Here is a 15,487-nt window from a genome sequence, read left to right as displayed (position 1 = left end):
GCTTTAAATAATAAATTGATTAACTGAGTTAATTAACTATTATATTGAAATTTATTCAGTTATCATTTTTTGCTTGCTTTGAGAAGATGCGATAATAAAAAACAAAATTATAGAGATGTTCCTTTTTCTTGTTCACTATTGTTCATTTAATCACTTTCGAAATAGTGAAAGAAAGGAAAAAAATATTTTTTTTCATTTTTTTAATGCTGCAATATTCCATTAATATTGTAAGATTTTAATTATCACATTTTAATCATTATATTTGTACTTGTTGACTATTTAAATTATAAAAAAATTATATTAATTTATAATTATTGTATTTATTGATAACGTGCTTCTCCATCTAGAGAAAATATTTTACTCTATCCATGAATGTAATGGAATCTTTTCATTCTCACATGACGCACTTCAATAGAATTCTGCCAACATGTGTAATTTTTGAAATCAATTAAGCATAACGCGCAATTATGAACTTGATTTAATACTTCGCAAAATTTAGCTACAGGCATTTTTTTCTGCTTTTGTTTCTAGGCGAATATTTTTGCTTTTATATCAACCTCCTTGTATAGATAATTTTGTAATTATAACTCCTTGTAATTATATATTTTGTTTAGACTGCTCAGTTTTATGAATTATTATAATGATCCATCATGACATCTCCTGAAAAGATAGTTTAAATTTTTATGTATATGTATGAAGATTATGCATTTTTCATCATAACATCTCTTAAAGAATGTTTCAGTTTTTTGATGTAATTATGATGATCCATTACAAGGTTAGATAAATAAATAGCCGGATTTTAAAAATATATTTTGAACATAAAATTTTTGAAAATTTTTGAACATAATATAAATAGTGATATATGAACATAAAGAAAAACGTTCCAAATTATGTTTTTAGCAACGCTTAACATGTGATAGAACAATCCTAAAACTCCTTTAATGCAATTATAAATGACCACAGTAACAGATAAAAGTTTTTGTGAATTAGTATATTCGGGAGCTTTTTGCCTGCTTGATTAGTGTGCAGTGCAAGTTTAGAAATGAGTATTGAAAAGATTTACCAACCCACAAGAGTATGTTGTGTTGGTAAAGGTAACGCAAGCGTTTCAGAAAAAACGGTAGATAGGATAGGAATAGATAGGATAAGTGTTTTCGAAGTCCTTCCTGAACTGGTATCAATGAACTTTAAATTCACTCTAAAAACTATAAAGAAAATTTTGCCCAAATGTTTATATTTCATCCTTATAATTTGCAATTGCTTTAGACTTTAAACTCAGAAGAAAAAAAATCGCCGATTAGGCTTTTTTAATCACATGTAAGAAACATCGGAATATGAAGATTTTGTCAAACGATATTTTCAGACGAAGCAGCGCAGGAAACATTCATTATCATAATGATAGAGTGTGAAGAGGTACATTGAAATTGCGGAGTTACTGACGAATTCGCGAATGTAAATGTGCCAAGTTCAAAAACTAGAATGCATTTTTTTTTTCTTTTTTTGAAAAAATGGTTACAGGAAGCAATTACCTTTACACGTTTTAAATCTGGTGGTTTTCACAATTACGTAAAAATAGTATGAATTTTATCTTTAACAAGATGGGGTACTACCTGTTTAGTTAACCTAAAATGATTTCTTTTAATGGTGTAACACCAAAAACCTTGTTTATTAGCCCTCATTGTCGAAAACATTCAATGAGTTTTTTTTAAAAAAAACCATCAATGTCGCTTTAAATACCATCGACAATATAGAACTTCAAACTGTGCAAAATGAACTTGATTGCTGTTAAGATGTTTGTCGTGCTACGAAAAGTTCACGCATCGATCATTTATGATTGGAAACAAAAAGGAAAGTTTATCTTTAATTTCCTGCAATAAGTATTACATCATGTGCAATAGTTATAAAAATTTACATGTGCAATATCTAGTCATTTATTTATGCTAACTCAGTATGTCATGACTTTTCTTTTAAAGAAAGATAAATAGAGCTTACATTTTAGGTATAGTTGAGATGTGGTAATATTCGAAAATGTCGAGGAGCAAAAAATTCCATTTGATTTTAATTTGGAGCACATTTTGACTAGCAAAAAGGAGTGAATGTACTATTTTGCATATTTAAAGGAAATAAGAAGGGAATAGAAATTATATCTGCACTTTAACTGTTTGTGATTATAATTGTTGTGCAATATATACATGAATAAAAAAAAGTTAAATGTTCAGGAACGAGTTATTTGAATTTTTTTTCTGAAAATTCAGAATTTGTTTTGGAATTTGTCGGGAACTCATAAACTTCAGCATGATTCATTATAATAAAAGATTTTAATTCAAAATCCCTTTAAATGTCTACACACGTTTTTGTTGTATAAAGTGCACACACAGAGATACACAAAAAAAAAAAAAAAAATGGAGGGAAGAAAAGAATTAAGCATTGGGAGGTAAGGAAGGAAGATCGCGATTTTCTTTTCTTTTTTTCGTTTTTCTTTTCTTTCTTGCAAGACTAGACAGTAGAGAGTTGGAACACGAGGCAACCCTCGCTCACCGCTCCTTCTGCATCAGTTAATCTTGAAGCCTGTTCGTTCAGGCACTTTCACTTGCAAATGAACTCCACGTTTCTCTTTGGTTGGGGAGCAACTGAATCGTCGAACTCGCATCTTTCTCATGCGATCGCGAGTGAATTGAGCGCTGTTTTTTCGCAGTGACGGGCGAAGACGAGCCTCTGCCTAATGAAGCGTCTCTCGCGCAAGCGAAATGTCCCTCTTCCTGACACAACAATGGATCGAGCTGTCACGTCACCTCCAAAAGAATGCGAGCAAACAGAACGTACTCTCAGGCGCTTGCCGTGACTGGAGCAGTCAGAGGCGATCATCAGGGTTAAGTCATTGAATTTCGGACTTGAGAATGAATCTAAACTTAGAAATTCCCTTTCTTCAAAGAGTCTGTATATCTACACATGTAAACACTAAGCACGTTTCCAGTTTTCAATATTGCCTACGTTTTAAGAAGCTTTTGCTTTATGGTCAGTGCTATTGAATTTAGATTTAAAAGTAGTTGTAGCATGTTTGAAAGAGCATTTTGAATCTCCAAAACTACTATAAGACAAGGACAGCTCTTTGCATGTATTAGATAACAGTCGGAATAAAACGAGCATTTCAATAAAGCTAGTGCTTTATCCAAAACTAGTATTTTAAGGAAATTCGCTGTATTCTATAGGTAATGTAAAGCTATGGGATTTTTCCTAGCCATATCTTAATAAGAATCCTTATAAAACATTGTACAGGGTGTGAGAAATACAATAAGATGCTCGTATTGAGGTACTTTTAAATTCTTGTATTTGAGTTTTGTAATTGGTGGTGGTGGGTTGACGAAATAGAACCCTAAAGAAATAATCCTTTGAAACTTTGAAAAAGTTGTTTTTGAAATTTCGGGCATGATTAATTGTCCGAGTTATCAAAACAATCAAATCAAGCTCTGAAATGAATTAAAAATAATTTTTAATTTTGTAGCTGGATAAAGATCTCAACGAATGCAGTATTGTAAAATCCAAGCTAAACAGAAATGAAACATTAAATGATTGATTAAATAGGAAAAGTTTATTCCACAGAGATATCTAACATGAAAGAAGCGCCAATTGGCATCTTGTCACATCAGTCTGTTCCGTTTCGCTATTTCGCTAGTCCGTTGCTATTTCGTTGTCGTTAGATTTGATGAACCCTGACTAATGTCGTACAACAATAAAATTAACAAAAAAAAATATCTTTGATGCATTAAATGAAATGGCAAGGTAGATTAAAATTTTCCCACATAAATTTAAGAATGAAAACTTAGAATCATTCAATAGGAAAGAATTGTTGAACGACTTTCATATTAAACCGCCAGCACGGCTATGCAGAGTCAAACCTTGATCAGTGACATTTATATAAAGTTGATTTAAACACACTGGGAAAAAATTTCTTCTGAGCAGAAGAGCTTACCAGTTTAATTGCTGTTATAGTTCGGAAATGTCAAAACCAAGATCTGAGCGGTTAGCGAGGCAATCCGAATCCATCGCAAGATTACGTAGAGCCGAGGATCGCAGATGAATGTTTGTCTTCATTTGGTTATGAGCCATATAGTTAAAATTCAGGGATGCATAGAAAACACTGGCATTAATTGTAAAGCGTTATACTGCAGATATTTGGAGACATTTTTTTTAAATAGCTTTTGTTCGTTTGGCGAACATCTTGTAGTTTTATCAATAATTCTTTGTTAATTGATGTTTTTTTAAAAAAATACTTAATTTGAATTGGTTATATGATTTAATTATAATTAATTAATGCTGTCTGATTTTAATAAAAAATATTTAAGAAAATTTTTCTGTGTAATAAAATATTAGATAATTAATACATTTATAAGTCATATTAGTGAAATCGCAGCATAAGACAGAATTTTTATTGAAGGTATTGCTTAGCAGTGGAATTCCTAAAATACAAAACAGAGGGTTCTTTTTTTACTTTCTTGTATAGGTAGTGTAGAGAAGGTATAGCAGTCATCAAAAAATTCGAAATCGAGATTTCGACAAATCTCCACGTTTTAGACCCTTCACCTACCGAGTTCGGAAAACACATTTTTGGAAAACGTTAGCCTGTTTGTGACAAAAAAAAAAAAAAAAAAAAAACTCTTTGAGTTAGACAATTGAAATTTAGTATACGGTCTTTACACTAATCACATTTTCAAGAAAATCTCCGTCTGTCTGCCCGTGACAAAGATAGTTCAGAACCCTTTGAGATAGACTGTTGTAATTTGGTATACGGTCTTTACATCATATTAGCAGCTTTCTATCAAATTTTGAGTAAAATCTGTTCAGAAGTAGTCTGTCTATCCGGTTGTCCGCATATAACACTATAATTATAAAACAAACAGAGCTAAATAGGTAAAATTCGTTGCACTGATTTAACATCTATAGTGTAGACACTTACCAAATTTTGAGCCAAATATAACTAAGGTGTGAACTGTCTGTCTGTCTGTACTTTCAGAAACTTATGCCCGCGATAGTTCAAAAACGCAATGATTTAAATATATCAAATTAGATATGAATTTTTGTGACTTCAAGAGCAATTTTGAATCAAATTTTTGTTTCAATCGGTTTATAAAAGCTTGTCTAAATCCCAAGTTCCATTTTTGCGTACTATTAATCGCATAGCAGTAATTAATCATCAAATAATTCACCGAGGATGATACGCTAAATTCAGGACAAATGCTAAATTCACTCTAAAAGTTAGTATTTCGCACAATACCAGAAAATTTGAGAAAGTTTTGTGGAGATCATTCTCGCTGGTTCCATAAAAGAGTTAATTTGTTCGATAGTTTTTCAAAACACATTTTTGAAAAATTTCCGTCTGTCTGTCTGTGACAAAGATAACTCAAAAAGGCTTTGATCTATGCCGATGAAACTTGGTATATGGAAACTTGGTATGCTTGTACTTTCTCAAACGCAAGAAAAATATACTCGCCCATTAATGTTAAAACAAAATTGTCCCCCTTATATAAGGAAAAAATATTTATTGTAAAATAAATGGTATTAACAGAATTAAATTTTTTAATTGACTTATATGTGAAAAATACATGAACCGATAGTGACTATAGCTGTCATTCGATTAATTAAGGAAACATTGTTTGATTTAAAAAAATAATATTATATACAAATTTTATTTAGAAACTTAATTGTTTTTGGCTCACTAATTAATCAGTAAATTTATTAATAATGATAATTATTTTTTATGTATCGTATTTTGCTGGATGGATATAGCTGTCATTGTACATATATCTCATCAAAAATCGGACGCCTGTAACTGTCGCATGTAGCAATATGTTAATGTAATTGAAAAAAAAAATCTTTCTAAGTACATTTGAATTGTTTAAGGAAAAAAAAACTTTAATTTAAGTGCGACCTACGGTATGACATTTTTTTGTAAACAGCGACAGAAAAATATTTTAATTTCTTTTCCGTTCCTTGAAATGCTTTTAAAAATCTTGACTGAAGATTAAATGTTTTAAACTGACTTAATTTGAATTTAATTCCAATTTTAAGAATTTATTTTACCTCTAAAGCCATTAGGGCGTTTTCTATAAAAATGAAATACATTGTCATAGGAACAAATTTACTTTTGCGACACTTTTTCATGACCATTACTTATAGTATATTTGATATTAAAATTTTATTTAAAGGGTAAGAAAATGGATTAATTCTTAAAAGACTAAGACATTTTAATGTATAGTTTTCGCGCATTGATCAAATATTCTTTGACAGAAATATATGGCCCTTTACCCATCTTTATTTCTTTTTTATCATGTTCCTAGGAAAAGAATCATTCATTTCTAAAACATTGGTAAGGCGCCGAGAAGTTCCTACCATGTATTTTCATAATCCTCTACGTGCTGCCTCACGAGGAGAGAGGTTTTGCACTGCTAATCCTTCCAGAAAGTGACAGTCAGAGGGCAAACGAAAATGAAAAATGAAGGCTACCAAGTCAAATATTGAATTCAATGAAAACAGTAACACGTGTCACTAGCGTTAACAAGGCCAATAGAATCTAAAAATATTTGATCATTCGTTTTAATCCTAAAATTTTCCTTCAGTTCTTAAAGATTTTAACAATGTTAATGTTTTAAAGTGAACTATCATTGCTTAAAAGCGCTTTTCTTGTTTTTATAAAATTGTTTAGCTAGAATTTTGTTGACATAAAAATTTAAAGTTTAAATTAATTGATTGAGCAAATTGATTAAACATTACTAAAATTCTATAAGAAAAAAAATCATTTTAAGAGAAAAAAACGCAGGTGATAATAGTTTGTTTTATCATCTTTGATCAAAAATTTAAAAAATTTAAAATGCTTTTTAAAAAATTTTTTTAGTTGTTTTGATATAGCAGTAAACGTTTCCCTTTTACATTGACATTTTTCTTCCTTCTCTTTGCGGATTCTCAAAATCTACGAGTTTATCTATAAACATTTAACCCTTCCATCAAATATCTTTGTCAGGTGATAAAAATGTGAATACGGTTACAGGAGTTATCACTGTGTTTGTTTACTGACAGGGTAACATTCTGAAATGCAATGATATTGCAAGATTAGCCACGTAATTGCACTGAAGTACAACGAAATTGCGCTGAATCTCCATGCAGAAAGACTGTTCGCGCTCTTTTGATGAATGCTTATGCACGGAGAGAAGACACAAAGTTGATTTGTTTGGTTTGTGGATTAATCTTTGCGCGGGATGTAAACCAATCTCTCTGTCTGCGCAAGAGTGATGAATGTTTATCTACGATGACAGGAGAGCAAGAAATGCATAGTGGGCCATAAAACTGGAAACGAAGTCTTTACAAATCGACCAGTAGTTATCGTTTAAGCAGCGAGATAGTGAGGAGCATTGTTTAGTTCTCTCTTTTTGAAAGGGAGAAAGGGGAAAAAAAGCGAGGAAGAAGCTGAAAGTGTATCGCTTTATTTTCTCAAAGCATTTAAGAAGCTTAAAATAATCCACAACCACGGAGTGAAGATTACTCTGAGGAAGAGAAACTGTCTCTCTGCCAGAGGATCAGATGGCGCAGTTTTGAGAGAATTAATTGCGCGTTTGGGCATGCGCTTCAGCACTGAAAATTGTCGTATTTTATTTTTAATGATTTCAGTTACGTACAAAAAAATTGGGATAAAGGAAAAACAAATTCCCTTACAATTTTAAACATTTGCAAATTTCTTGCACATGATATACATTAACAGTTTTTTTTAAAAAAATACCCCCCCCCCCTTAGCCTATCTGAATTTTTTGGGGTATGCTAATTGGTCAGAATAGAAAAAACAAATACATATTTGAAATTTATGCTCCTCTTTCCATACATTACAGGTATCAACGTAATAAAGGAATTGCTCATTAATTGAAACTCAATCAGCCATTATGTAAATGTTAAGTGACAATCACAATTAACATATAACACTTCGGCATATAGTAGCCAAAATGGCTGTTGAAATAGAAATTTTATGTCATGTATAAAGTCAGTGCAGGATTTGACAAATTTGTTGGTGAAAAATAAAGATGACTGATTTGTAGAATTGGAAATAAAGTTATACCATATTTCGAGCACTATAAGATTTCAGATCAGGGGAATAAGATAAGTGTAGAGCTACGCCATAAGTTTCTTTACATTTATTGTATCTATCTGTAATAGTATATTGAACGATACAAATGAGATTATTACTGCCTTGATGCGATTTGCTCAAATGTCAGGATTTAGTAGCAGTCTTGTCTTCGGAAGTTTTATGCCTAAGATCAAAGGCAATCCGCAATCCATATGGATTTAATTGAAGCGCAATCGTTAACAGAAAATTTTCTGGCCTGAATAAGTTAAAGAAGTTTGGTGAATGAACACCACCTCGGATATCAATTAGATTATGGTCAAAACTACGAACTTTGTCGTACACGGTTTTTCTTTGTACTTCCAAACATGACTTCAACAACTATTGACGTAATTAAATATGACCGATATGTATTTGTAAATGACATAAATGAAGCTTGTAGATATGGTAAGATAAAAGAAACAATAATTTGGTGAAATTAGCTTCGCATGTTTCCAATACTTTCACTTTTTTGGACCTTCCTTAGACTTCTGTAGGTATAAATCCCTCTCTCTCGTTTATGGCGAGTAATTTCGTTATGCCACCTATTGAAACCATAGTTCGATTCTTTGGAACTAATGCATATCATCTTGGAAACTCGTAAAACGAAATTAACTGCTCTTGAATGAACAAACAATGTCTATTTATTAGGCATCACAAATTCAGATTGGTAAATTTGTATTTCATGAATTTTTTTAGATTCGAGATAGTGCTTCCAGAAATGCCATCTAATTCTTTGAAGTTAAATACCGCAAGGTATCAACAGCATGAAAACTATTACCAACAAATGAAGAAATCAGGAATTGTAGTATAAAAAGGATATTGAAATAGGAAATTGATTTGTTCAAATTCAAATTAAACATTTTGGACAATATCTGTAAAATAAAAACATAATATGGAAATAACTTTCTTGTATTGGAGAATTAAGATTAAATCTGAGGTATTCGATGCACCACTTGTTTGAAACATGACCAACTATCCTTTACTAAAATCGGTGATATATTAATTGTAATGTCAGATTTACACTATATGAAATGTATTACAGCCATGTTTCTTTATTCCAGATTACTCTGCTGTTAATTAGGAAAAGAGATTAAAATCATTTCCAGACAAAGATAGCGATAGTAAGATTGTTCTAAATTTGTACTGTTTATACAAAATATCTATTAATTCAAAAGCTAAATATGTTAGGCAATACGTCTGTATAGAACTAAAAATATTTTTTGCCTTGAGCCTTGAAGAAAACAATCAATAAAAGAGATAAATCGCATTGATTTAAAGCAGAACTTAAAAGCATAATAATAATTATTAACAATCTGCTATTTACTTTAAATTGTCACACAGTATGCTTGTTAAAATCAAACTGGATTTTGAAATAAAATAAACTGCAAAATTAATTTAACTGGATTTACGATCGTATCATACCATGAATATCGAATCATGTTACACTTCGATAAATGTTCGATAAGAACCATTATATGAACTTTACTTTGCCTTGTAAAGGAAGATGTAGTTGGGAGGAAGAAAGAAAGAAGGGAGAAAAAATATAGAATCTGATTTGAAGCAAAGTGCTTAGTCTTGGAGTTTGCGCAGTGATTCAGTGAATTCTGTCCGTAGTTTTCCGTGCATCTCGTCATGATTTGTTTTCGAGAGGTACGTTCCGCTCACTTGGCTTATGAGTGATTTTTGGGAGCAAAATCCGAGTATTGCAGATCCCATGAGTCATTAGGCTTCAAATTAATGAGCGCGGATAATGGAGTGGAGAGGTATCGGGTTGCAACTGGTTGCCTGTCACTCAAAATTCATCGCTTGGCAAGACGGTGAATCCTGCTTTATTTATGAACAGCGAGCTTTGCTCCTTTTGTTCCTCGCTTCTACAGCAGCTATTTAGAGAAGAAGCAGAGTGAGCAGCGGGAGTTTGATAATCCTGGACGAAGATTCACTTCAACATTTTTCTATATCTTACTTCACTACAGAATCTTTCGGCCAATAATGATGGTCGGAACATGGTATGAGGGTATGTTTCACATTATTTCACTACTCCACTGCACTCAAAAGCACAATTATTAGTGGTGTATTCTGTAACATTCTAATGATTGCAAGGAGTCAGGAGATAAGAGATTCTGTGTTAAAAGCGTTTTCGCTGAATTTTTTCCTCAAGTATTACGCAGAGACAAATAGAAGTGAAAGTGATCAAATGCAACATCCATCATTTAACATTGTTGGGAAGTTATTACTCACTTCTTTGAGTTAAGCTTTTTTATTATAGTCATAATAATGCAGTTAAAATACCCCCCAAAAAGTACACATTATGGTGCCAAAAACAAATAATTGAACTTGCAACATATTGTTGTTATTTTATTAGAACAAACATGTAGAATTGTTAAGTAACTAGTTAGACAACATAACTGTACATTTATTTCAAAATCAATAGAATTAATTTATGATAAAATATTTTAATTAATTATGAAAAAAAAACTCATATGATAATAAAGTTTTAGTATTTTTGTGATAAAGTTTTCTTGTTCTTAAATTATAAAAAAACATAAAATTTTATTTAAACGTTATTCTGGCGAGAGATATTCTTAGTTATATCCTTTCGAGATTGTTTTTGGCCTTTTAAAATTTTCTTAAATTTGATTCATTTTTTTTCATAAACAACCGAAATTTCTTGTAAATCTGCAGAATTATGAAGAATATTTAGATATTAGCATATTTTAATTCCTTTAATTATGTATTATTGATTTAAATATAATCAATAGAATTCTGATTATTAATAATTAGTACAATTTGATTTTCTACGATTTTTTTCAAAGATAACTTAGTTTATATAATTTAAATAATTACTGATCTCATTGATTGGAGACTTAACTTTTCCCATTTCAAAACAGTCTTATTCATTATGAGAAATACTTTTGGAAAATCCTCGAATTTTTTTATTATCATCTAAGTTAATACCTTTAAAATTCCCTTTCATTTTGCAAGCCACAATACATAAAACTATAAATTCCAGTAAAGCTAGTTCAATTGCTGAATTAGTTGCGAGGTTCCCAGATAGCTGGTAACCTCACAAAAGGGAAGGAAATTACAACGATTGAAAATTAGAACAGTCGATTGGAATGCGAGAGATGAGATAATTGCAGAGGGACATTAATTGTTATTATAACGATTTTGCAAATAATGTAAAATCAAATAGCATATTTCTTTTCTACATCCATATAGTATGACTCATAGAAAGATACAAAATTCATAATCCAAAACTAATCTTGAATTTAAAAAGTTTTTTGCTACCTCGATTCACGATGGTTAAATAATTTCGTAAACTCTATTTTGAAATTTCAATGTTCTAAATTTGTGGATTCTTAAGATATCAAAACAGTAAATAGCTCCCCTCCCGCATGATTACTCTTTATATTAATCATCCTCTGAACACATTTGTCATTGGTCATTCTTTGAAATATACATTGAAGTTGAGATTTCAGCATCATGACTCGGCAAGCTAGCTCTTGTAAATAAATAAGGTAGAAAGGAGTGGCGCAGTTGAGCGGCTGTAAAAACCAATACAAATCTATATATTTTTACGGTTTTAAGTCATGTTGTAAAAGAGATCAATGGTAAGCTTTCATTTTTCTACCGTTGGAAATATCTACACAGCATCCTGAACTCTGTGGAGTCTTTTCATGGTGATTTATACGACATTGTTGCAAAGTTGAAATAATTATAATTTAGTAATATAATTTCTCTTATGGTATATGCGAAGAAACAATTCAAATTGCAAAATAAATACTCTGAAATAAAATATAATCTTTTTAAAAATCTGTATTAAATTGTTCAAATGTAAATGGGATCCTTAATTTATACTCTTAGTTGGCACGGATTCCCTGACATCCAGTAGAGACAATACAATCCACGTCACAATCGCATAATAGAAAGGAATGTGCTTGCCAGAATATTATATAAATAAAAGCTTTTGTTGTAATATTTTAGCCTCTAATGGCTTATTGGGAAATTTTTATCGTTGTTTAATTAACTGTGATAACCACTTGCTATCTTTTTTTAATAACAAAGTATTTTACTAACTCAGCTATTAACATGTTCTTGAAATTGAAAAATAAGCTTTAAATTATTCAGTAAAGGAGAAACGGACAAAATTCTATATGTAGCGAAAAATTTTATAAATGATCATGCATCACGATTCGTTAATAAAAATTCATCGATGATAAAAATGCGATTCCTCTGGACAAAATGAAGGATATGTTTAAGTCTTTAATCTGTTTTGTATTGTGCACATTTCATTTTAGTCTTTCAATCAGCTTGATAAGTTGTGGTCATTTTTTTAATCATTTTTGAAATAAGACTCTTTTAACAAAAATTTAATACATATGGTGCAAAAGGATGAAAGATTTTTTTTATTACTTTGAAATCTACATCGTAATTTAAAAAAAAAAATGCATCGTCTGCTGCAATGGAAGGGTTTTTTGTTTTTGTTTTTCCTTTGTATGATTTAAGATAAAAATTTTCTAAACTTGAACGAACTCGAGTCATTCTTTGTTTGTTATCTTGTTTATCACAAATTGTTTTTTATTCTTTACTGTATCTGCTATTTTTCAATTTTAAGACTTTTCTGCATAAATTTTTATCGATACTTATGCACTATATCAGTTAGACTTAATTATGTAAGTCAAGAGACTTGTTTATTACACGATTGAATAAATTAAAAATTGTTTTGAAACCTTTATTTAACCATTTTTGACAGCTATTGCGTGTTCTAAATACCGATTTTTAAATTGCAATTGATGAAAAATCATAGCACATCTTAAATTCATGAATCTCGCATTTGAAGAAATACTTAGTAAAAGAATCTAATTATAAGATGGAAACGTAATTTAATTAGTTAAAGCCTTTTAAAATCTAATTTTTTTATGTGTAATGTTTATCTTGAAATAAGTATATTTTGCTTGAGCTTTTCAAAGAGGTTTAGTAGCAAAATATTTCCTAAGTTTTCAGAAATTTTACACACAGCCTAAATTTTAACAAAGCTTAAGGATATTTTAATTTTTTTATGAGTCATCAATTTTTTTTTCGTTATTTTTTTTGTGTTAATAAATAGACTAGAATTATCAAAATCAAACATACGATTCACAGAATTTTAAATGTTATTGCGAAAATGCTAATTAAAAGATGACAGTAATTGCAAAGTAATTAATGCACAACTTTGAAATTCTTCTAGCCTAAGTTACTTTTAGTTAATTCTTCATAGCCTAATAAAGCTAAATTATATTTTATATAGTAAAATTTAGCTCCCATGATGACTGAAGATAAGTTTCATTATTACTAAAACAAAAATATATTGCTTAGTATAAAAACATAATTTGAGTTTAAAAATTATATTCGCTTCTTATTTTTGTAGGAAATTCACTACAATGATTGAGAAAAAGAAGTAAATGGGGTGATGATTTGGAATTCAATTTTTATTTACATCACTTCTAAGATGCACGGATGAATAAAAACCACAAAAATTACATTTCATCTAAAGCAGTACCTCGAGAAATGAAATCTGTACAATTTTCTACCATAAATGTATCGATGTAACTAAAAAAAACCCTCGAATATTCGGTGCTATTTAAAATACATTCATAATGATATGAAGTTCTGGAATTATTTTCAACAACAACAAAAATAAATAAAGTTATTCGTACCTCTAGTTTAAAACATCGGAGCATGGTAATGATTGATTATTCTATCATTTCCCTGATTGATTATGAATGATTTTTCTATCTTTAAATTATTTTTTAAATTCTAGATATAATGAATTTATAATTTTACTCTCAGTAAATTTTTGACTTTTATATTTAATTAGAGTAATTTTTTGTAATTCGGTACCGAGCCCATGTACACAGAAAAAAATCATCGTACACGCTTCTGTACAAATGCACCTGTTAAAGCAATGAAAAGTACAACTGCAAAATACAAAACATTTAAAATTTACTAAAATTAAAGAAAAATCGCTCCAAAATAAAACTGATATCATTGAAAAATTAATTTCTTGTAACTTTCGAGTAGTGTAAAATAGTTTCTCTGCAATAATATGTTCTGAAGTTATCGGAGATAAACGTTAAAATTTCGTTTAATTTTTAACTAATGATATAATTTAAATTTTTAAAAAGGGCTTTCTTACTGGGAACCTATAATTCAAGAAACAACTATGTACCAAATTTGGTAACCCAAACATATAATTCGTAGAGCTTTTTGAGCGATTCTTTCATCAAGCATGCCGATTGACGCAATTTTTAAATATTACGCCAGCCTATAAACGTTATCATATTAAAAAAATGCGACATTCTATTTAAATAATAGTAGAAATACTTTCATCTTATGGCAGTCATCGATATTTGATTATTTATCTTATCTAGATAACTGGCGGGGAGTGTCTGCCCGAAATTTCTCGTATGCTTTCTAATAAATGCATTACCTACTCCAACCCCACGCATAAAATTGTAGACCTAGGGTGAGGTCATGAACAACGCAGATGCTTGGATTTTAATTTCCACGCACACATCAGAGCTGTGTCTTCGTGATATATTAAAGATGGTATATTAAAACAGGTACAGAAGCAAAAATTAGGAAAAATCGATCTTTGACTTGAACTTGGCTTGTCAATAGAACTCGCTTGCGATCTTTCCTATTTCTCTCTCTCTCTCTCTCTCTCTCTCTTTTTTTTTTTTTTTTTTTTTTTTGATTAATGGCTGATATACTTTTATACGCAAGTACCAGAAAATCGGAACTGTATTTTGAACACCTTCATTCAAACTGTTTCAAGCCAAAGTCTCAGACAGAATTAAAATTGTAGTCACAAGATCACATACCATTGAATTATCGCGTTTACAAGCATGCAAAAGCACAAACTGACAGATAACTCAGTCTTGGACAGATGTGATTTTGAATTTTATGACGTGTACTAGATGTTATCCGCCAAACTCTTTTCTTTTTGTAGTCACCGTGTCTACTTATAAACGGATTTACCGGAGTTATCGGGACAGATAGACTGACGTAATTCCAAAACTGAATTTTTTTTCGAACTCAGAGTGATTTGTTATGCTGAGACTTGCCAAGACAATTTCAGTAATTTTTCTTAATGTACTTCTTATACAGTAAAGTGAAACATTATTGGAATATTCCTGATATATAGATTTCAGAATAATTTGTATTCAAAACATAATATAGTTGTACTCCGAAAGAAAAGGGCATCCCCCCCCCCTTCTTTCGTATTTTTTTAAGTATGGAGAGGAGATGCCAGTGTCTTGAAAGTTTGCAAAATAGTTATATAAGATGGAGAGATAAGAG

At 30.4% G+C, this 15,487-nt stretch overlaps 1 protein-coding gene across 1 annotated transcript in view; it reads left to right on the top strand.

The window, feature by feature from the left end:
* Window positions 1-9,814: 9,814 nt before the first annotated feature.
* The window catches only part of LOC129976442 (transcription cofactor vestigial-like protein 2), a 110,821-nt gene continuing 105,148 nt past the window's right edge, over window positions 9,815-15,487 (top strand). Inside the window, exon 1 of the mRNA XM_056090014.1 lies at window positions 9,815-10,160. Coding sequence (XP_055945989.1) covers window positions 10,155-10,160 — 6 coding nt within the window. The 5' untranslated portion in view covers window positions 9,815-10,154. The remainder of the gene's footprint in view (window positions 10,161-15,487) is intronic.

This window comes from Argiope bruennichi, chromosome 7 (assembly GCF_947563725.1).
Source record: "Argiope bruennichi chromosome 7, qqArgBrue1.1, whole genome shotgun sequence".
NCBI classification, from domain to species: Eukaryota; Metazoa; Arthropoda; class Arachnida; order Araneae; family Araneidae; genus Argiope; species Argiope bruennichi.
This window is presented reverse-complemented; position numbering and strand designations above follow the sequence as displayed.